The sequence below is a fragment of the Carcharhinus amblyrhynchos genome, chromosome 11 (assembly GCF_965287045.1).
Source record: "Carcharhinus amblyrhynchos chromosome 11, sCarAmb.v2.hapA, whole genome shotgun sequence".
In the NCBI taxonomy this organism is placed as follows: Eukaryota; Metazoa; Chordata; class Chondrichthyes; order Carcharhiniformes; family Carcharhinidae; genus Carcharhinus; species Carcharhinus amblyrhynchos.
This window is the reverse complement of record NC_137334.1, coordinates 9,118,402-9,142,961: the sequence shown is the minus strand read 5'-3', so window position 1 is coordinate 9,142,961 and position 24,560 is coordinate 9,118,402. Positions and strand designations below refer to the sequence as shown.

Genomic DNA, 24,560 nt, shown 5'->3' with positions numbered 1-24,560 from the left:
ACATTCCTTTCTTCTAATTTATAGTCATTCAGATGGTTATCTGCCTTTCTGTTTTTGCTCCCGAAGAGGTTAACCTCACATTTCTCCAAATTATACTGTGTTTGCCAATCATTTGCCCATTCACTCAACTTGTCCAAATCACACAGAAGGAGCTCTGCATCCTCCTCACAGCTCACCCTCCCACCCAAATTTGTGTCGTCTGCAAACTTGGGCACAGATCAGCTGCTTCTAGCGAGGTGTATACTGACATGTAGCAGTTAGATCAACAAGTTTCTCACATCTTCCTCCAAGTTTGGCAACTGTTGCTGCCAGAATTGTGTCCTTGCTTTATTTGAAACTTTATGCATTGGTTAGCCTTTAAGATATGTCCATGGTTTCTGAGGGCCCTCACACATAGTCCTGCTGCCAGTGATCCTATATGGTTGAGTGCTCAATGGAGCTGAAGAATGACCAATGCTGAGACCAGTGTGATAGTCTCTCTGCTCCTATGGTGGTACCTTAACTTGAGCAATATAGCTGCAGTGAGGGAGCAGCAGGCAAAAGTCATGGTTTGATTTGTTGCTGTGTGTCACATTACAGTCAAGCTGATCATCAACATTCCCTATGCAAGAGGAAAGGCAGTTAGTCTTGAATTTAAGGAAATCTCACTTTAATAAATTCATTGGCACAAGGTGAATTACCCCTTCAGAGGACCAGCATAGACACAATGGGCGGAATTTTAATGGCACGTCTGCTCGAGGTTCATACAATCCCGCCCAAGGCCAACGGAAAATGCCGTTTTCCAAGCCTTGCCCACCCCCCAAATCGGAGCGGGTGTGCCCTAGTAAAATTCCAGCTAGCGGGCCAAATGATATCCATCCATGCTGTAACCATTCTACGATGTAAACGAGCCAAAAGAGCATGGCTGCATTTCAGTGGATGTGTGATTTTGTCAATTCCTAATTAGCTTCACCGCACTATGTTCCCCATCTCTGCCCCCTTTCCATTGCCAGTTGTGCCATCAGATCTCAAGGCCAAAAGTTCTGCATGTCTTTTCTGAAATCTCCATAGGTTTTTAGGTTATCTGTCCTAATATCCTTTTATGTGGCTCAGTGCCAAAGTTAGTCTGATAATTCTCCCATGAAGAGCCTTTGAACATTTTACTACTTTAAAATTGCTATATAAAATTCTAGCTTGGATGGCTTACTGGAATAAAAGTGCTCCATAAATGCAAGTTGTTGCTGTCTGATTAATTCTGGGCCCAAGGCTTAGTCAGAAATAGATGATGATGGAGTAAATAAACAAGGACAATATAATTGTCACAGCTCACAGCTGTATTAATAATACCATTCTCAATCTTATCCTAGGGGTTAGTGAGCGAGTGGGTACAGCCCAGGAGGATCGTACACTTACAAGACCACCCAAGACCGATGCTAAGGTCAAACTATCACGTGCAGGTGGGTAAATATTCTATTTTGTGATTTGCCATGTATATTGTCCTTCCTTTTATCCTCTGAAGAAGTGTTGACTCCAGATTTTGTTATTTAAGAATACAAAACTTGCCAAAATATCCCTGAAGTGACAATGAAAGGACCTTCACATCAGCCATGTTCATTACTGAGGCAGTAACCTGAAAGGGTTTCAGGCTACAAGATTCACAAATCACTAAACATCGCTCCCCAGGTTCATAGAGCCATGCAAAATGTAATGCTCTAGAGTTTATTGTGAGTGAAATAGAATTCAAATGCAGAGAGGTTATTGTAAACTTATACAGAAACTTGGTCAGACTTGAAGCAGCTCAGGCTTTCGTTTTGAGAAAACGATATAGAGCCATCAGAGAAGTTGCGATAAAGATTTAAATAGATGATACTAGAAAGGAGAGATTAGAGCTATCAGGAAAGCTTGACTAGGCTGGGTCTCTTTTCTTTAGAATAGATGTGGTTGAGTGCAAATCCAGGGTCCATTAAAAAGGTTGTAATAACTTCAGGAAGAAAATTTAGGAAAAATATCATTTCACAGAGTGGTTCAAATATTGTTAACATATGGGGAGGAATTTAAGACCTCATCACGCCCCTTTTGTGGCAGGAAAAAGTCATAAAATGGGGTGTGATGCGACTGACAGGAATGGCACCTGTTTCCTTGGCCATTCCCATTTTATCACCAAAAAAAATCTGCATAATCGGGACCCCGCCCAAAGCAGGCAGAATGTCAATTTGCATTTTTTTGCAGTTATCACAATGTCCCAGCTCAGCTCATCTCCCTAAGTACTGTGCTAACCACTGTCTCACCGGGCAACCCCACTAGCGGAGCGTGGATTCCAGTCACCACCCTCCAACCCTCCATGCAGTCCTACAGTCTCCTGCAACATTTTAACATCAGGGTGATGGGCCTGGGTACGCTGTGTTAGCGAGTTTCTGTGGCAGGCAGGAGGGTGATGATGACTCGCTAAGCACCATTGTGATAACGACCTGGTGCAAACTGGTTTGACTCCTACCTGAGCTCCTTATGCATGCTGGCACCTGGGCCCACATCTGGATGATGGGTAAGAGAGCACTAAACTCCCATGCAGGGCCCTAGGGCAGATAGGGTGGCAGGAAGGAGAAAATCTTCCGTGTTTTGGGGATGCCATGGCAGATGCTGTAAGTCACTGCCAATGCAAGCTACCCACTGTAGCCACTGAAAGATGTGAGCGCCTTGATCTTCAAGTAGCAGTGTGGTGAGGGGCCGCTGCCCACTGCTGGCAACATGCAGGGTCCCTCTGGCGATCGTTAGGGTAAATTCATTCCTACTGGAGGCTAATTAAAGTCAAATTAGCCACAGATGTCAATAATATTTATTGGTGCCAAGAAAAGTGCCTTCAAAAGAAGTGATAATATTAAAACATGTGAAAGTGAGACTCTAAAGTGCCTAAATATTCTATCTAACTAGTGTTCTCCTTCAACATGCTATCTTAGTGCTGCTACAACTTCTCAACTTTACATGGCCTACCATTACATCTCCCCAGGATGTACATTGGAAGTGGAGGTGGCCAGATGACTACCTCGCCCCTTTGCCCGTGATGCCCTTGGTAAGCGTCCTCTTGAGGACCCTGACTGGTTTCCAGATGCCAGGGACGTATCTATGCCACCTTCTTTATCCCACTGTCCCTGAGATTCCCCAGTGTCAAGAAGGGGAGGGAGTCAGGAAGTGTAACCACTGCCACAGTCTCCTGGGTGGAAGACCCCAGCTCAGGTTCAAGCCCATCCTTCTCCCTTGGGGTTCCTCTTGGACCCTGGGTCACTCCATGGGATGGTGGTGTTTCTGCAGTGAGCTCCAGAAGCTCCAGCATCATCTGGCCCTGCATGTCCTGGAGGACCATCTGCATTCTTGCCATAGCAAGCCCTTTGTGATGGCCCCCTGAGTTGGGGGGGGGGCACCTGTCAATGGCAGCAGCAAGTGCCCTCTGAGACTGGGCCACACTCTGCAGCCCCTTAGCCATGACTCTTTGTGACTGGGCCACATTCTTAAACCCAGTATGTCTCAGCGCTGTCCTGCTGGATCGCCTACAAGCTCTTGAGCCTCTCAGCCTGAGCTGCAAAATCTCGAGAAGGCTGTTGAGTCCCTCAGCTGTGGCCTGCTGTGACTCAGCCATTGCTTGGACCCTGCCACTCATGGTGCGGATTCCCTGCCCCAAGTTTCCACTGCGGATACCACCCTTGTAATGTTGGCCTGGGAACCATACAACACAGGCAATAGCTGGTCTGCCTGAAAGCTTTGGGACTCCTCCCAGCAGCCTCACAGTTGGTCCAGTGTGACCATCAGCCCCTCCTGCATTGCCTGGTTCTGTGGCTGCATCTCCAGCAGCTGAGGGAGAAGCGTCTGAGGCCAGCATGCAGCCTGGAGCCAGCTGAGCCTTCGATTCCAGCAGACTCCTCCGTGCCAGAGGCTTCAGACGTTCCCTTCTCCAACCAATGTACACCAGCAGATGTGTCGTCTGAACCAGAGAGTGACCCAGCTGCCTCAGCACGAACTTGACCCCCCCAATATGAGAATCTCTGGGATGGTGAATTGTGAGGTGGAAGCTGATGCAAAACTGGTGTCGGCCTCAGAAATCCCTCCACCAGCTTTCTCTGAGGAGTCTTCCAAACTGTCAGGGGGAGGATGGATGGGAGCAGCAGTGGGGGCCATGATGTCAGATGACCCAGGTAGGTTGGGGGTCCCTTCCTGCAGCACAGGATGCAAGACTAAGTGCAAAGGAGGGAGAGGAATCTGGGCTGTATGCAACTTACTTCAGATATCTCCAACGAGTGGAGGATTGGTAATTCGTTTCTATGGTCCATTCTAATGGTCTGCATCCCTTCCTCTCACAAGCTCCAGTGTGTGCTCCTCAAAGTGGGTGAGACACCATCCCCCTGGCAGTTATGGGCATTCTTCTCCTGTGGCGACAGAAGGAGCCATGTAAAATCTGTTGGCACAAGTCCTGCAGGGTATCGGGGGGATGGCCCTCAGTGATACTCTTGGGGGGAGGAGAGAGGTGCTTGAGGGTCAGGGGCTGGAAGCATGAAGGGGATAACGGGATCTGGGAATCATTTAGGGGGAAGATGCTAGATAAGGTTAAACACTTGCGCTTGTTGCCAGATTAGGTCATTGAGTTTCTTTCCGTGCTGCTTCCTAGTTCTCCCGGCCAGTGCCCTGGCACCTATGCATGCTGTCACCACCTTCCAGATGCGTTTCCGTTCCTTCCCCTGGAACAGCATTCTGTTGGAGGGTTGGCGAAGGATGTCCCACCTTGCCTCCACTGCCTTCAACAACTTGGAAAAATGTCCATCGGAAAATCTATTTTCGTTGCTGCTTTCGTTGAGGCCATTTCTTCCTGCACTGCCTGCCTGTCTGTCCATCCTTGGGGTTTTTATGGAGTTCTCCCTTGTGAGAGCAGATCAGCTGCAAACAGTTTCAGAAAGTCAGTCACCCGTTAGAGCATTCTTTTGAATTGATTTGATTTATTATTGTCACATGTATTAGTATGCAGTGAAAAGTATTGTTTCTTGGGCACTATACAGACAAAGCATACTGTTTATAGAGAAGAAAACGAGAGAGTGCAGAATATAATGTTACAGTCATTGCTCGGGTGTAGACAAAGATCAACTTAATGCAAGGTAAGTCCATTCAAAAGTTTGATGACAACAGAGAAGAAGCTGTTCCTAAGTTGGTTTGTACATGACCTCAGCCTTTTGTATCTTTTTCCCAACAGAAGAAGGTGGAAGAGAGAACATCCAGGGTGCGTGGGTTCCTTAATTATGTTGGCTGCTTTGCTGAGGCAGCGGGAAGTGTAGACAGAGTCAATGGATGGGAGGCTGGTTTGTGTGATGGATTGGGCTACATTCACGACCTTTTAAGAACATAAGAACGTAAGAAATAGGAGCAGGAGTAGGCCATCTAACCCCTCGAGCCTGCCCCGCCATTCAATAAGATTATGGCTGATCTGTCGTGGCTCAGTTCCACATTCTCGCCCTCTCCCCATAACCCTTAATCCCCTCTCCTATCAAAAACCCATCAACCCGCGTCTTAAAAATATTGAGCGAGGCAGCCTCCACCACTTCAACGGGCAGAGAATTCCAGAGATTCACCACCCTTTGAGTGAAGAAGTTCCTCCTCAACTCCATTCTAAACCGCCCCCCCTTTATCTTGAGGCTGTGCCCCCTAGTCCTACTGTCCTTTCTGAGTGGGAAGAGCCTCTCCACCTCTATCCTATCCATCCCATTCAACATTTTTGTAGTTCCTTGCGGCCTTGGACAGAGCAGGAGCCATACCAAGCTGTGATACAACCAGAAAGAATGCTTCCTATAGTGCATCTATAAAAGTTGGTGAGAGTCATAGCTGATATGCCAAATTTTCTTAGTCTTTTGAGAAAGTAGAAATGTTGGTGTGCTTTCTTAACTATAGTGTCAGCATGGAGGGACCAGGACAGGTTGTGGGTGATGTGGACACCTAAAAGCTTGAAGCTCTCGACCCTTTCTACTTCATCCCCATTGATGTAGACAGGTGCATGTTCTCCTTCATGCTTCCTGAAGCCGATGACAATCTTGTGTGTTTTGTTGACCAGCAAGCTTAATACAATTTGCCTTGTTACCATGGTGGGAAGCCAAGTCAGCACTTGCAGGTGTGCTGATGGGGCAGGGGGTGGGGGAGGGGTGAATTGTGCCTCTGACGATCAGGGCAGAGAGAGAGAGGGCCATGTCATTCAGCAATCAGAGCCAGGGGTGTGATGAGGAGAGCCATGTGCAAAGGAGTCTGGGGGCAGGCAATAAGGGAGTCAGTGATTTTGTGGGGGGGTCCCCAATATCTTTGAGGGAGGCTGTGTCTAGCCCAGGGAGAGTAAGTTTTATTGTGCTTTTTCTGCGCATGCGCCGTTTGTGGCTCCGACTCTTGTGATTCTCTTTCTGACTGGTTTGTTGTCGTTCCATTGATTGAGATAAATGTGGTTTCAGCAATGAAAGCCCAGGCTGTCTTTGAAGGAACAATTCAATTGGTATTCTGCCAGTATTACTGTGAGATGAATTCTGGGAAATAAAGAAAATTTGTGGTTCAGTGACAATTGATATTTCTTCCAATTTGTACCAAGCATTTTCTTAACCAGAGAGCATTTCATTTGTACTCTGCACTTTGCTGCTGTATTTAAAGCAAGGTGATACAATAGAACAATGGGGCAAATTTTCCTGTTCTGCATGCCACAGGAATCGAAGCAGGCGAGGGGCGGACCATGGAACGGTCCATTGACCTCAAGTGGGATTCTCCAGTTTCAGGACGAGAGCAGCCGGAAAATCCCACCCAATGTGTTTAACCGCATTCATTTTCATAAATTCTGCAAACTCTTCTGAACAGGATGTGGAGATGCCAGCATTGGACTGGGGTAAGCACACTCAGAAGTCTCACAACACCAGCTTAAAGTCCAACAAGTTTATTTGAAATCAAGAGCTTTTGGAGCTCTGCTCCTGCTTCAGGTGACTCAGAAAGCGCGTGATTTCAAATAAACTGTTGGATTTTAACGTGGTGTTGTGAGACTTCTTAGTGTCTTCTGAACAAAACTGAGATTCGTTATTGGACTTTCTCTAGGAACCAAATTTGACTGTTTATCACAATAAATCACTGTTAGCCTTCAAATTCTGCAGAATTTATGAGCAGCTTCTGCCACAGTTTAGCTGGCCATTTCCATAGGTACTATTGACAGCTTCTTTTCTACTGTTTGACATGGTCTGCATTCTTTCACTGTCCCTTTTTATGTCCCTATCTAATCTTGGCCACTAAAGATAGCTTTTTGCTAGACTCCTTGTCAAGCTCATTCCCAGTGTTGATCATAAAGATCAGATAACAACTGCAATTTGTACCTTTCAGGAATTACAACTGTGGATCCCCACATAACACAACCTTCATCAACTGACATCTCATTCTTACACATGCAAAATGGCCTGATTTCTAAATCTCTGTTAGCTATCCATTTGCAATATAATCATATATTCTCGCAACGTCATCTGCTGTCTACCTATACAAAAAGAAAAATATATCTTCCCTGTTTGGCTCTACCTTGGATAGGAATGGTAATCTAGACATTGCATTGTCATTCCAATGATCTTCTGATCATACTCAGCCGTGCTGAGCAACGAACAAAAATCAAAGCCCATCTCTGTATTCAGACTGCACCAAAATGGGCTAGAGATTTTGGATTTAAAACAGCCATCGCTAGATCGTGATCAGTTCTGATTGTAAAACTATCCAAGTATTTATGAAATCTTCCTACTCCAAAAATCAAAGACAAAGCATTACATTCTATTTCACTCACTGGCACTGAGGGCACACCGCCTGAGAGATCACAGCATCTAATCCTCGTGGAGAGAATTAATCTTTTTGGTCATGTACTCTGACCTTGTGAGTCGGCCTATATCCTTGAATCAGTTTGCTAGTTTTACTGAACACATGAGAGTATTTGGTGATCATGTCATCCTGAGCTGTCTTTGATTTGATTTGATTTGATTTATTATTGTCACATGTATTAACATACAGTGAAAAGTATTGTTTCTTGCGCACCATACAGACTAAATATACCGTTCATAGAGAAGGAAACAAGAGAGTGCAGAATGTAGTGTTGCAGTTATAGCTAGGACATAGAGAAAGATTAACTTAATGCAAGGTAAGTCCATTCAAAAGTCTGATGGAAGCAGGGAAGAAGCTGTTCTTGAGTCGGTTGGTACGTGACCTCAGACTTCTGTATCTTTTCCCCGACGGAAGAGAGAATGTTTGGGGTGCATGGGGTCCTTAATTATGCTGGCTACTTTGCCGAAGCAGCAGGAAGTGTAGACAGTCAATGGATGGGAGGTTGGTTTGCATGATGGACTGGGCAACATTCATGTAGTTTCTTGTGGTCTTGGGCAGAGCAAGAGCCATATCAAGCTGTGACACAACCAGAAAGAATGCTTTCTATCTGTATCCGTAAAAGTTGGTGAGATTTGTAGCTGACATGCCAAATTTCTTAAATCTTCTGAGAAAGTGGAGGTGTTGATGGGCTTTTGTAACTGTAGTGTCAGCATGGGGGGAACCAGGATAAGTTGTTGGTGATCTGGACACCTAAAAACTTGAAGCTCTCGACACTTTCTACTTCGTCCTCATTGATGTAGATAGGGGCATGTTTGCCTTTACGCTTCCTGAAGTTGATGACAGTCTCCTTTGTTTTGTTGACATTGAGGGAGAGATTATTGTCATTGCACTAGTTCATCAGATTCTCTATCTCATTCCTAAACCCTGTCTCCTCATTGTTTTGAGATCCGACCCACTACAGTGGTGTCGTCAGCAAACTTGAAAATTGAATTGGAGGGGAATTCGGTAGCGCAGTCATTGGTATATAAGGAGTATAGTAGGGGGCTGAGAACACAGCCTTATGGGGCATCAGTGTTGAGGATGATCATGGAGGAGGTGTTGTTGCCAATCCTTACTGATTGTCAGTTTTGATTCTACATAAAAAGGCTCACTGCAATTTAACTTTAACCAGTTTCTTTGTAACAAGGCTGGTTCTTCACTCTTCATGAAGATGGGCAATGTAGCACATTGCTCTTTGTAAGTTCCCATTATGGGAATTTTCTGTCCTCCATAACTTTGTAATTCTACGTGTGAATTCTCCAGTTGATGTTGACTTGACATTTCACAGTTTAGTGATTCAGGACCCATGCTCCCCTGGTGCACCCATGTTGACCTCCATGTTTCCTGGAGCTCCATCTAATTAACAATACTTGGACTGCGATGCCCTGTGGATTTCCGTTTGTGCTTCAGGTCGTATGGGTCTCAACTGACCTCTCGTTGACCTGTTGCTGTTTGACAACCATATACAGTAACTGCCACTTCCTTCAGCCAGAGTTTTCTCTATTGACATTATTTTGACATGCTTTGGCACAATAATATTCCTTCTTGCAGCTGTAGCATTCTGCCTTCACAAATGGACAATTCTGTGCCAATGTTGGGCTAAACACCAGTAACATCAGAAACATCAGTAAAGTACATTTTAGTCCAGCTGCTGTTGCTGGGGCCTTCTGCTGACTCAGCTGCATCTTATTTCCTTCAGCAGATGACCATCAGTTGTTAACTCTGAGTTCTCTTGAATCATGTTCTGCCAATGACAATGATAATGCAGTTTGACAAGTGGAGAGTTGGCAATGGCAGCCATGTACTGCGAACGGTTTCACTTTTTAAACACCAATCAAGTGCTGTCTCCTGAAATGTTAGAATGGATGGACAGCTTTTTCAAAGCCACAATAAACTTGCCAATCTCCTCCTTGGGCAACTGATTGCTTGTTGTAAACTGATAGCTTTCAACAATCTCCAATACCTTGGGATTGCAGTGCTGCTCAAGCTTACACTAAAATGTCTGACAGCAGTGTGCCTTTTGGCTTTACCAGGGCAAATAAATTTTCTGTATTTCATACATGTCTAGACTTGCTTCGGTCAAAACTGCCTTTTTCCTTTCCCCCACTATCTGATTAACAGCTGGAAATTTGAGGATGTTTTTAGCAGGAATTAACACCTTGAGCCCCTCCACATGTGCACCAAAAGACTCTCAGTCAATGCTGTGCTCTCCAGATTCCCATTAATACCTGTTAATGCACTCATCTTTGTTAGTTAGTCCACCTTAATGCACAAACAGCCTTTTCTCAAAAATGTGGGACGAGATTCTCTGGCCTCCCAGCCATATGTTTGGTGCATTGTTTGCTAGCGATAGGATGCTCAGGTCCCGCTGCTGTCAATGGGAATTCCCATTGATGCCACTCCACTCTGGCAGGAAACCCACATACAGGGGTGACTAGAGAATCCCACTAGCTTAAATGGCTGGAGAATTATGGCCCAGATTTTTAAACTTATCTCCGAGAAAAAGAAAACTTCACAATTCCTCTCCTTGTTTGCTGGAAGCTTCTTGAGCCAAAATTTGTCCAGCGAGGGGACCCACAATCCTACCTTATTGGCAAACTGTAGTATTTTTGAAGAATAAAAAAGAATATGGTGGAATTTTCCCATCCCACCTGCCACAGGAATCATAGCTGCTGGAACAGGACCATGCAAAGATCCATTAACCTCAGGTCTTGGCACAAGCACTGCTGGAAGATCCAACCCTGTGTGTCACATGGAAATGAAGTACTCACTGAATTGGTTTATTTAAGTTTGCTTATATACATACATGCACAAATGGCCACAAGAAGCTGCCATTACAGCCACAAAATCTGTTCCCAGGCTACTGTCTGCGGTTGAACCAAGCAATTCATAATCTTGGAGTTGTGCTTGACCCCAGATGAGCCTCTGACCACTTATCCAACCCATCATTGAACCTGTCTATTTCCATTGCCCAACTCAACCACCTCAGGCCATCTATTACTGAAACTTTTATCCATAGCTCTGTTACATCTAGACTTGGATATTCCAATGCATTCTTCTCTGGTCCATCTCCTGACTAAATCAGAAGTCATCAAAAACCCCGCCTCCCATGTCTTAACTTGCACCACTTACTGATCACTCCTGTAACATCACCATTTTAAAATTCTCATCTATGCTTTATACCCTATGACCTCGTTCCTCCCTATCTCTGGAACCTCTTCCAGCTTTACATTCCTTCCAGATCTCTGTTCTCCTCTAATTCTGATCTCTTCCATATTCCAAATTGTAATCACTGCAGCATTACATAAGAATATAAGAAATAGGAGCAGGAGTAGGCCATCTAGCCCTTCGAGCCTGCCCCGCCATTCAATAAGATCATGGCTGATCTGTCGCTGCTCAGTTCCACTTTCCCGCCCTCTCCTCATAACCCTTAATCCCCTCTCTTATCAAAAACTTTGCCCACTCCCTCTGTGTATGAAGCACTTTGTTAAGTTTAAGTGCATTAAAAGTGCTATGTAAATATAGGTTGTTGTCGAATGGCCTGTTTCCATGCTGTAAATTTTCTGTAAAGTCTTTGTGTACTGAATGCTCTGAATCAGCCACGGCACCTTAACATTAAAGGGTGCTATTGAATCAATATTTATGTTGAAGATTTGCCAGTAATACGACCATAGGTGCACCATAGTTCCATTTCCAGAGGGAGTTCCTGAGTTCAACTGGGCTTCAAACTCTTGTTGCTTTCAAATGATGAAACCATTAACTCCTAACTAAAAATAGTGCACGGAGGAATTTGTACAAAAAGACTAATGTTTTCATTACTAGTATTGCATAGAATAGGGTAAAAGGGCAGCGTATTTACATCAGTACATTTTTAACTCCATTAAAGTGGTCCTCATGGTTTTTCATCATAAGGATGAAAGCAACTTCATGTTACTCCTCTGGCAGGCCCAGTAGGAACAAGAATGCATGTCACAATTTAATATGGGAGAACTGCCATTGGGAAGTTGAGGCTTCCTGAGGACTGTTTTTCACATATTCCCTAACCTCTGTATGAACCAATTTGTTAGTTTGCTTTTGCTCTGCCAATTCTCATCTCATCCCTCTTTAATTTTCTTTGGGGAATCCAAAAATTGTCTAAGGTGGTACTCCAGGGTAACTCCAGGGCATTACTGAGGAAGTTGTTACCCACTGTCCAGTGTGGCATCCTTCAGATGTGATGTTAAACTGAGAACCTATCTTCTCGCTCAGGAGGATATAAAAAAATCCCATGGCACTGTTTCAAAGAAGAAAGGGGAAGTACTTTCTGAAATTCTGTCCAATATTTACCCCTCAAACAACATCACTAACGCAAAGTATCTGGTCATTATCTCATTGTTGTTTGGTGGGAGCTTGCTGTGCGAAAATTGGCTGCCACATTTCCTACATTACAAACTGTAAGCAAACTTCAAAGGCACAGGAAGAAGTTTCACAACACCAGGCTAAAGTCCAACAGATTTATTTGGTAGCACAAACTTTCAGAGCACTGCCCCTTCATCAGGTGAGTTTCCACTCTTCTGATGAAGGGGCAGTGCTCTGAAAGGTCGTGTTACCAAGTAAGCCTGTTGGACCTTAGGCTGGTGTTGTGAGACTTCTTACCGTGCCTATCCCAGTCCATCGCCAGCATCTCTACATCATGGATACTTCAAAGGCTTCAGTGGCTGCCAAGAGCTTTGAGATAGAGAGAAGATGGGAAAAGTGTCCTTTCTTTCAATGAGAATGTGCACAATTGTAATGATTTCATTGATTTTTTCACAGAATATCTGAACCCTGTGGAGGAGAATCCATTTGTTACTCTTCGAAAAAATGGCGACGTCCATGCATTGGACAACCCAGAGTACCATAATGTCCCAGAAGGGCAGCAGACCACAGAGGAGGAGTACGTGAATGAACCCCTCTATCTCAACACTTTTGTCAACGTGGTTGAAAACCCTGAATATCTGCAGGATAAGATCGCCATATCAGAAAACGTTGACAAGGCCTTTGACAATCCTGACTACTGGAACCACAGTTACCCACCCAAAACCGCCATGCATAACCCTGAGTACCTGCAGGAGTATGGTACAAAGTTTTTTTACAAGCAGAACGGACGCATCAAGCCTATTGTAGCAGAGAACCCCGAGTATCTTTCGGAGTTCTCCCTAAAGCCAGGGACTGTACTGCCTTCATATGGACAGCGGAATACGGTGGTGTAACCCTCACAACACTCGGAATTCCAGCTCTTCTGGATTTCCTCATCAAACAACTAACTTGTATCCTCAATATTGACTGGAAGGAGTATGTCTGAGGCAATAGTACTGGCAAAACGTGACTGAATGGAAGGAAAGTTCTATTTGTTAGAATTGAGTCCTGGTCCGTTTGGACTTTTCCGAATCGGCACCCGTTTAAAAGCAATATGGTTATAACCAGCAAAATGAAGGATTCCTGTGGAAATGCCAAAAATGTAGCTCTTTGGGATTGACCTTTCATATTGACCTTCGACAAGATGCTCTAGAAGGTTGCAGTCATGGGGCTAAATGTAACGGTCTCTAAATTTGTTCTGTTACTGGGTGCGGGAGAGGGGAAGAGGGTGTAGAAGGAGTTTGTAACCTTGATGGGCTGAAGTTCTAGTAATCCTTAGAGAAGGATTGTCCAATAGCATATAACCCACTGGCTAGCGCACACACCCACAGATCTGGTCAAACCATCTGCACAGAAGTATGAATCTGTTTCAGTTAAGATTGCACTACCGTTTTCATATTTTAAATATGAAATATAAATATTTTAAATTGTTATCTGGTTATAAAATGCATTGGGCTGATTGAACTGGCACCCACTGCTGGGAGCTTCTTCAGCCATGGGCTACAGTGGGAGTAGGATAGAATCCTGTCTGCCTGTCTGTCAGAGTAAAACTGGGTGCAAGAGCCAATGGAGGTAGGCCAGGCCTGAGGTGACCTGATCTGGCTGACCTGTAACAAGCCCTTTGATTGACCTTTTATTACCCGTGTAGATTTAACTGTATAATTGAACAGTGAGGTCTGCAACGGGTTCTGTTTTGAAGGTGCCGTTGATATGTAGCAGAACTCTTAATTCTTTTTGTACTTAAATATACTTTAGTAATGGATAACCTTTGAAATATTGGAAAACAAACAGATCCGTTCTTAATTCTATAGACTAGATTGGGGAATCTCTTTTGTAACCAAGACCTTAATGGAGGATCCGTGTTGTCTTTGATAAGCATATATCAGCACTGCCAATTCTGTTTATTACTGGGATTGATACGATAAATATCTATGATAACGCTGCTTTGTACAGCTCTCATCCTGCATTGGCTCCATCTGACTTGTACACAACAACCCTTAAATGGGAAATGGGGATCCTCTGGCGACATTGCTTAAATAGGTACCATCATCTTTGTCTGTGCTGCCACAAGACGATTTGAAAGGATGTAGGGGAAGATGGTATTTTGTCACGGGGACGGAGAAGAGATGGGGCCAGAGAGAGGCCACAGATACCATATTTACCAACACAAAAAAAATTTAGAATGTATTCACATTCATTCAAACAGCAACTCGGGCCAATTTGGAGCTCAGATGATATATGCTGGCTGGTTTAGGCAACTGCATCTCTCTATGTTTGTCAACAGGCTGATATATTCTCACAGAGAGGTTGTGAAGGAATGGGAGCCTGAATCCAGCTTCACTGGCCTTTCTTATCTCTAACTGAAAATGACAGAGTGCGGAAATCTCAGTGTGTCCTTCCTGCAGTGTTAGGATCGTCACTTGCTCTTTACCTAAGCCATAAGGTTAATCGGAAACCAAATGAATGATTACCACTTGGCTCTGTAGCACTGCTGTCCAGAAATGATACATTACAAGTCTTCCCAAAGGCTAGACGGCAGTACTGTAGAAAGGAATGCAACATCCATTAACAATCTGGGTCAGTCGACTCCAGTCAACAACTTATGTTCCTCTACTTCAAAGATATTTTAATTGTCCATTTTTTCCTACTATTTTGATGTTAACTTGCAAAGCCAAATTTTGTGATCCTGGATGCGGATAATCTGTTTAATAGCCTGCATGTAAGTGCTGTTTTCCAAATATATTCACCTTATCCATAATGATACAATAGATATTACAGCTTCTGATTGCAATAAGCAAGGAATGTTTAACCCCCCCCCCCCCCCCCACCCCCGCTGCCTACCCCTACCAGGGTGCTGATATGCCTTCCCTGCTTAAAAAGTGGACAGGACTGAGAAGATTTCTGTCCCTGCATAGTTTTGGTTAATGAGGGAATTATGAGACTGTGAGTGAGATTTACTGACATTCAAATCAGACAACGAAAATGAAAGGATTTACTACCACTGGGCTGGAGTCATCTCCATTGCTCGTAACTGCATTGCGTGCTCCTGTGGGTCTAGTCAAAAATACTTAAGTTACTGAATCACTTGGCATATATATATTCCATAAGACTGTGGGAGCAAAGCTAAGGCAATTAGCTCGCTGATTATCTGTACCCAGTATTGCCACTGATCAGTATGAAGATAATTACAGCATATGTAACAGTTTTGGTTGACTGTACCTCAGAATACCTTTCTATTAGCTTTTTAAGTGGTTGTTTTTTGCCATTGCTGCCAATAGTTTTAGATCTTTAAGAAAGACAATGTGGACTGAGGGTAGTTACAAAACGATCTGTTGCATCTCTCTTTTCTAAGCAACTATTAAAGATGTAAGAATAAATTGCACAGAGCAGAAATCTGTTGTTTAGCATAGGCAGAAATTGAAAGCAATTAGTGGATTTTTCATAACCATACCCACACCTGATAGTTGAAAATTGATAATAATCTAGTTTAGTTTTGAAATTTGAAAAATGTTGCAGGGTAATGGCAAAGGGGCACTAAGGGAGTGAATCTCATTGGCTAGCACTTTCACAGGTATGATGGGCCAAATGGCCTTGTATGCTGTAAGATTCCAATTACACAAAAGGATCTTGCCTGTGAAGGCACTAAGATGGATGCTACCATTTGTAACAGTGCAAGTAAAGCTGCAGCAGCAACTGTGTTAGGAGTCTAAGAATGTCTTCTCACACACAAGCTTTCCTTGCCTCTCTGTCAGTGTTTCTGTAATTGCCTCACCTTTTAATTTTCGTCCATTGCTCCCCAAACCTCAAGATACCACATGCTACATTCTTGTCCACCCAGTATATTGAAAGCTCATTGTACAGAAGCCATGACTTATCCCATTGTCTTATCTAGCACCTTCTTTGTCAGGATCACAAAATCGTGAAATACCTTCAAGCCTTTTCATTTCAGAGGTTGTTAAAAATTGAATCATTGCCCTTGTTGCTATTTTAGACTGCTGTGACTTACCCCTTCTTTCCATCTCAGTTTGTTTTAATTTCAGTGGGGCCTTGCACCTTTGAACTTTGATCTTTTGCTTCTGATTAGAGCTTGGTATTCAAGAAGTGTCACTCCGACACTGGCATTGCCATTACTGAGAGGATAAGCCTCTGTTGTGTTAGCCAGGTGTAATGGAATTGCAGAGGGAGTGAGCAAAGCCTCAGTGTGCAGTTACAAGCCATGAACTGAATGTTGGCCATGTTACCTTCTGATTCCGAATGACATTTGCCCCAGCTCCCATTGGATTTTCATCGCAATCATTTCAGAAAGGTGCACTTTGAATTTCCTTTTGAACCCCAACCAAAAGGGACCGAGACTGCACTGGAACTATTAATTATCAGTCACACTGGTTTGAGTTTGGAAATGTTTTGATGACCGTGACCTTGGCTTACGTGCTGTTTATGACCATTCTGCAGTTTCTCAAATTCAATTTACTGGAGGCACTTGTAATTTCAGAGAATAATGCCATTGATGTATAGAGAAGGTTTCATGTGTATTGTTCATGCTTGCACCTGTCCTTTCAGGTAATTGCAGCCTTCAACAACCAGATGCCTGCCTGGAAGTCTGGCTGAAAGATCATTTGATTGAGGTCACCTTACTTGTATGTGATTGTGAGGCATTTTCAGGATGTTCTAAGGTGCAGTAGAAATGCAACATATTGTGATGTGATTTTTCACAGCTTGTTTAGACCCTGTATTAACTAAGATGGGTTCTTGAACTGAAACATTGGTTTAAACCTGATTTTTTTTGTGTGATACCACCTTGCTCAAGAAGTTGATGCTTGCTCCAGGAACTGTCGCCAGTTGGTCATTAGGTGCTAACAGAGCCATAGAGGTTTACAGCCCAACTTGTTCATGCCGCCCTTTTTTTAAAACCGCTAAGCTAGTTCAAATTGCCCGCGTTTGGCCATACTGTCTCATAAATTGCCTACTTATTCTCATGAGTAAGGCTGAAGGGAAATTAACAGCTAACACTTGCTCCAACAGTGTCTCTGAACAGCAAGATGTTACCACATACTCATCGTTTACAATTCACTTGACTGCTGGAGATATGAAGAAAACCTTTGAAGCACAATAAGAATTTCTGGGACATTTTGTCATGACTTCATCAACATTTATCCTGAAAACTTTTGAGGCCTTCACTGAAAAAGTGTGGTGCTAGTCTTCCTTATTGAGCACTTTGAAGGAGTCACCAGGAGAAAGGGAGACTTTGTCTTTGGTACCTTGCTAGGGATGGCAATGGGACTCCTTCCCTACTGCTGATAGAGAACATCCCTCTTCCTCTGGACTTCTACCATCAAGTCCAAAATCCTGTGTGCCCTCTCCCTCAGTCCCCGAGCCATTCTGAAAACTGCTGCCATTGCATCAGTCAGTAGAAGTGGGTGTATGAAGCTGACATTTACAGCTTCATGAACATTGCCTTTGGTCAGCTTTGAGTATCGAATGTGGAGCTTTCCATATTTTAGCACTTCCAAGCAAGTTCAAATTAAGGCACTCAGCAATTAGGCCCAAAATTGAGTACTAAGATTAAATTTCCAAACAGCTTTGTCTCATTAGCATAACATTTAGTGCTTGTTTTCACTCTTTCACCAAAATAACCTTTTAATTTTCTTTCTACATTTTGTTAGCAACATTTTTGCCTATGTGGATGTTTGTATTGCTATCCACCAATTTGTAGCTGAGTGGGTGGACAGCTCAACCCTCCAATTGTCCTCCCACCACTTTTCACTGATCCTGATTTTAACCTGAGCAAGTGGTGAAAGGATACATCCAAAACAGGGGTTGGGGGGGGGTGGGGGGGGAGAGTTGTACATTTGTAGATTATCAACCAATCACATCAGCATTTTTGCCTCCCCGACCCAAGCTTCCAGCATCTGACCAACTGGTTAAAATTCCCCCTTATTTGTGATAGTCACAGTTAATCTTCAGCTTTAAAAGTGGAAGGAATAAGTGGCAATGTGATAGGTTATACTTATTGATGAAAACTGACTACTGGTCATTTTCCAAGCGAGGGTAATAACTCTGGCAAATGTTATTTCACGTGAGGCTACAGCCGCTCCAATAAGACTAGATGAATGATAATGATTTCTGGAAGTATTCAGAAAAACAGCAACTGCCGACTTGTGGCTTTTCTCCATTACAAGGCCCTTTCCAGGAGCAATTATCAGTCAGAATTTGACATTGAGCCACATAAGGTGATATTAGACCATGTGACCAAAGATTTAGTCAAACGAGTGGGTTTTAACAAGACATTTAGAGGTGAGAATGGTGAAGAGATTTAGGGAAGGAATTCCAGAGAATAAGTCCATAGACTGCTGCAAGAACTGCCATCAATAGGACGGGTGTTTAATTCTCCAGAATTGGAGGCGTTCAGCGAGCTCAGGGGTTTGTAAGGCTGAAGGAAGTTACAGTTAAGTAGAGGAGATGCCAGGGAGAGATTTGAACACAGGGTTGAGAATTTTAACTGTTAAGTTGTTTGATCTTTAGTCACCTGGAAGCACTAGTGGTGCTGAATGCACTAATTAGCAGGCGAACGTTAGCGTGCTGAAGGCAGGGTCTGAAGGATGTATTTTTGGAAGGCCACTTACCACCAAGGGTTTTAGTAAGTGTGAGCACCGCTAAACAGTGTGTTGAGACTATCGCACCAAGTAACCATTGTATTGCTGAACTTACACAATGATGAAGAATACATCAATGGCTTGACTGTCCTGAGACCGTCCTGGTGTGTGGCACTTGTACGGTTACTTTCCTGCTTTCTAATTGGTATAGTTTTGACATCTGACTTTTCATATTTCTGTATTTTTACATTTTTATTAATAGTGAATGTGCACCAATTTAAATATATTGTGTGTGCAATAAGATATCATTCAGTATTTGACATTGCTAAGCATCTGTTCCTGAAACCTTAGGGCAGATTTTTTGCTGTTTTATAATGAAGGTCTCTTTTCTGCAGTTTTTTTTTCCATTTTAAAATGGCTGCCAATTAAAATGGTGGCTGCCAGCAGTTGTGTTGACTGGCAGTCAGATTGGCTGAAATTCTATTCCAGTCCACGCAAAGTAATTTGCTGCCACTAGTACAAACGTGGGAGCACAAATACCCCACCGGACTGCATTGATTGACAGAAATACTGTCCTAGATTGCAGCGGTGGGATTATTTCCATAGGCAGGGTGGATAGGTTGTGTGCATCTGCAAGGGCATTTGTGTGGCACCCATAGTCAGAGTGTCCGCATTACATCAAACCTGTCTGCCTGGCAAGAGTTTGAAGAAAGCTTTGTTGCTTTGTTCATCTACCACCAATGGAGAAAACTGACATTGGGAAGAAGGCAATAGATTTCAAGTAAAGTTTTAGGACGTCTTAAAAAGAAGCTCACTCTTGCTCACACGGAATCAAACCTCAGGTCCCTGGTGCTGTGAGGCAGTAACGCTGACCGCCATGCCGTCATTCCTACTCATAAGGTAGGATAGCTGGAAAGATAGCCTGGAACTTCCCCAGACAAAATCCCCTAGATTTGGTTCAGAGAGGGAGTTGAGACAAGTCTTAAGATCTGCCTCCAATCATCACATACACTTATCCCTTCTGCCACTGTTACTGGGACTTAAAGTGTTAGTGCACAACCCCCTGCCAGAAATCTTCCACTGCACCTACAGTTCAAGAATATCAGGGCCATCAATTCAGTAAGTGTCATGATGGCAGGAAACACAGCGATCTGGAAGTGATTATTCAGCTTCCATACTCCACAATCAATGAAATGACTGGTTAATTGACTTCACAGAGGCTTCCTGCATCTAACTGGGCATCAGCAAAAGTCAGTGACTCTGATGCACCCCCTGTGTTTTGCATGAAGCATGTTCAGTCATTAAAGCAGCTTCAGGCTGAACATAGAAAAGCGCAGTGTCCTTCAGCAGAACTAAGAACAAGCTTGGACTTTTCTACTGTTGTTAGAAATGTGTTCAGAATTGTTGCCAACGTGATTTTTTTCAATGAATTTAGATGGTTTTGAAACTTTGACTTGGTTAGTACACTCCCACACCAGAATATTTGGATCAATCCCTGTACAACTCAACTACTATTAATAATACCCCAAGGTGCTAAATTATTGGTTCTCATTTTTGTGTTGGAATTCAATACTTTATATTAACAGTCACAAATGTGCCCAAGTGAAAAGCTGGTCCCTTTTTCATTAAAAATGTTAACTCTTCTATTTTAATTGACAGACAATGGAAATGACTTAATAATAACACACATCCCCATTTTAACCCTTTGGTCTCTTAGCCTTCTTCAGTCACTCCTGTTTAAAGCTGCATATTAGGATAATTCACCCACTAGAGTTCATGGCCAGGAGCAGACATGGAAAAATCAAGAAAATGGCCTTACTATTTTAGGTTCCTGCCTCCAGCCCTTCAGTTCCTTATTTAAAGGTTGGCAGTGTATATTGACACCAGGGCAGGCTAGCGCTGAATGATGGAGATGATTTAAATTTCATACCAAGTCTCATGCTGCCTACTTCCAGTTTTAACAAAGCCAACCCCCTTTCAGGCAGTGGGTCAGTTAGTAAAATAAAAGCTTCCAGGAGACTATGGCCATAACTCTATCACCTTGCCTGCCACGGAATCGGAGTGGATGAGGGTCCTTCAATGGAAATCTCCGTTGACCTCAAGGTGGGATTTTACAGTCTTGCTTGGGCAAAACTGCAAAGTCCCACCTATGTTCCTTCACTTAGAATCATAAACTCCCTACAGTGCAGAGGGAGGCCATTCTGCCCATCAGATTGCACTGATTCTCCGACAGCGCATCCTATCTGCTAATTCCACCCTGTAACCTACACATCTTGGGACACTCTGGGGTAATTTAGCATGGCCCATCTATATAACTTACACGTCTTTGAACTTTGGGAGGAAACTGGAAGACCCAGAGGAAGCCCACGCAGACATGGAGAGAATGTACAAATTTCACACACACTCACCAAGGCTGGAATTGAACCGGGGTCCCTGGTGCTGTGAGGCAGCAGTGCTAACCACTGTGCCGCCATGCAACTTCAATAGTTTTTTTTTTATTTTTCCAAGTATGGAGGTTGGATTTCCTGGGATTTGGAAAATCTAGGCTGGTGATTGGAGATGAGTAGGGGACGATCCATGATTAACGACATTTTCAATACTACTTCTGGTTTAAGAGGAGGTGTTTTTCCCAGGCCTAACTAGCTAACTTGTTTACATACCCTGAGATCTCTGCTGCCCTCCCCATGCACCATAATCTCTGATGCCGTGAACCCCCTAATCTCCTACTCCCTAGTCTCCATTCTACCCCTGAACCCCATCTTCTTGCAATCCCCAACTTACTGAATATCCACACTCCAGAAACTTTCCTGCTTAACAGACAACTGATCTGTCAATCAGATTATCTACAGGGCAGGAAACCTGTCAGAAAGCTTTAAAAGACATCGGGGGGGGGGGGGGTGAGCTTGAGCCCACATTTACCCTTCGTTCTCATACTGACTGGGGCTCAAGATGTGGAAGTTGCGGGTCTCACTGGCACGATCACAATTTTGGATCGTCCCCTCCCTTTGTCAGCAATATCATCAGGTTAATGTCCATTACAGATGTGAACCTGCTTTGCTTTCATTTGAATATATTTAAATGTTATTATCCACCCCCCCCCCCCCCCCCCCCCCGGCCAGATATTGACCCCCTCCCTCCTGCTGTATTTTGACACTGTGCTGATCTGACAGTTAATAGGTTCACACAGACAGGGGTGGGCAGGGGAGGTACAAAGGTAAGTATAGTCCCTAGAGGGATATGGTCAAGCAGTGGCTTGGCAGTGCCAACCTTCAATAAGGGGTGGGCCCCATTGGGAAGGCAACAGGTTTAATTTAGATGTGGTATCCAGGAGTGGATGAAGAGGGCTGGGGATACTGGTGATGATCATTTCATTGGCCGGGGCGGGGGGGGGGGTGGTGGTGGAGGGGGTTGGCGGGGCTTGAGCTCCAACTCAGACTCGGGGGAGCAGTTCAGGGGCTGATAATTGGGGTGATGATCAGTGGGGCAAAGGGGCCGACTCCAATCTGGGACGGGAGGGGAACCCCCCGAGACCTCTGTGGTGAGCTGTGGCAGCAGGGGAGGGGTGGGAGGGAGGGGGTGGAGCGGGAAGCAGTTTACACAGGTTATTATCAGGGCACCTTTTAAAGATGGCCTCCCAGATCGCTCTGCAGCTGGAATTTGCTTATGTGTTTAAGCCCACCTCCTGTATGACAGTGTGAAACCCCTCCCCTTGATTTTTTTTTGGCAGAATGTTGTAAGATCTGGAGAGAAACCCAGCTGCTTGCTCGGGCGAGAAACACACCCATTTGCTCACCAGAAACATCTCTCTGCCCCTTTTTTGGTAAGATTTAGCCCATCAGGATGTCCACTCCAATCAGAAAATCCTTGCCCTTCCCAGACTCTCTTGCTTAAATATTGGGGCGCACAAGTAGCAGCCACACTAAGGATGATTGAGCCTGGAGCTGTAAATGACTGGGATTGATTTTATGATTATCACTTTATCATGGAGTTATTCCCCCACTCTGCTTTTTGGTAGAGAAACAATCCTGTTATTACTGGGTAATTTTACTGTCGTGTCACAAGTTCTATTTGTTGCAATTCAGAGAGACGCAAATTAAATAAGCCATGTGCACTGTAGTGCACAGATATTTTTAAGTGGACACTGCTGTAAAATAGGCTCTGCTTTACAGTTGCTCCAACCAATCTTGGTGGCAAACCAAGTCAACTAACTCAAATAAGGGGATGAATTAAAAGGGGCAGCTCCCAAAAAAGGAGGGAAACTGCTCAAAACAAAAGACAAAGTGGAAAAAAACTTAAAACATGAAATCAAAATGTGATTAAAGGGGGTCAATAATACACCCCAGTCCAAGGTGCCCAGCAGCCACGGAAAGTGTTTACAGTGCCTTCGGACACTGCATGCTCCCTCTCCAGGAACACCCGCGAATATAGCCGTGGTAGACCTTGTCAATAATCACTCTGTTAAACATTTACCAATGGGGAATGCTGGATGATAATCGCTAACCTGATCTGCAATGTCTGTCCCTATATTTAAGCAATCAACTCACACATGAAAGTTTAATGATAAATGAGGAACTGAACAGCAAATTCTAAAGACAAAATATATTTTTTGGGATAGCCACAGAATCACAAAATCACACTTGGGGTACCCTGCGTAAAGTGAAGGTTTTCCCTTTTGATAAAGGCACTATTCAGTCCCTCAGCCTGCACGACTGTTGCAGCTGTAATGAGTGGACTAATAAAATTCTGAGTAATTGTTGATACTGAGCAATCACTGCATTACATGGAAAATGTGAATAGTATTTTTTATAGATTGGTAAAGAAATGGCTAGATGCATTTGTAAATAATAAGGGAAACTGTTGCTTTTAATTTGCGGAATTGTTTTCTTTAAGGCATACTTGTCCCTTTAGGGTTGTTTTGTATATACGTATTTGGACTGTGGAGTTTTTTTTTAATTCACAGCATTGTAGAACTGCTGATGATTATGTGTACAGCACTAGTTAATGTGATGTGTTTTAACTTCTGCATTTGGCTTTAGCTATAGGAAGCCTTAGCTCTGTGTGTGGTGTCTTGTTAATTAACTTTTGGAAATCCAGCTTAAAACAAACAATTGTATTTCGCTCCATCGTAATACCAATAACTGACTTTAAAGCTAAAATTCTCTTCAGTGACTAGTTTAGCCTCTTAAGCTTTTTTTCTTTTAAATGGTAATGTTCATTTTTCAGCTACTGATATTTCTGTGCTCATTCACAGTGGAAATCTGCTTCCGAAGCTGTTCACTTGAGTGCTTGAGTTACATCCTGTCAAACTAGCAGGAATATAATGCAGCATCTTACAGCTTAGGTATCATCTAAGCTGTACAATTGGGAGACTGTTCTTCGTTTTTGTTACATGAATCTGTCAAAAATATATTTTTAATTTAATATAAACAAAGTTAAATAAACTGTGAACCATGCTGTCTTGTGACCTTCTTAAACCAATTCAACAATTAGAAGCATGAAAGCAGCACAAAAGCTCAAACCAAAGAGTTAAAGGAGAGAGCTGATGGCGCTGGAAGGAACAGTGTGGACCACTTGCATTAAAGGTGGCCTTGTTGGAGGGGGAATAGTTTGTGAATTCATTGCAAAGGTTGCAAAAGCTTCAAAAAAAAACAGGTTAGAGTGACAGTTTAGAGGGCAAGATAGTGTTTTGTTTAAACAGCGGCCCTGAACCTTGGTATTAACCTT

At 43.6% G+C, this 24,560-nt stretch overlaps 1 protein-coding gene across 2 annotated transcripts in view; it reads left to right on the top strand.

Moving 5' to 3' along the window:
• LOC145349910 (receptor tyrosine-protein kinase erbB-4-like) overlaps nucleotides 1-15,020 on the top strand; it is a 1,005,257-nt gene extending 990,237 nt beyond the window's left edge. For both annotated transcript variants that reach the window (XM_080198569.1, XM_080198568.1), the window contains exons 28-29: nucleotides 1,347-1,436; nucleotides 12,661-15,020. In XM_080198569.1, coding sequence (XP_080054695.1) covers nucleotides 1,347-1,436; nucleotides 12,661-13,097 — 527 coding nt within the window. In that variant the 3' untranslated portion in view covers nucleotides 13,098-15,020. The remainder of the gene's footprint in view (nucleotides 1-1,346; nucleotides 1,437-12,660) is intronic.
• Nucleotides 15,021-24,560: the final 9,540 nt, after the last annotated feature.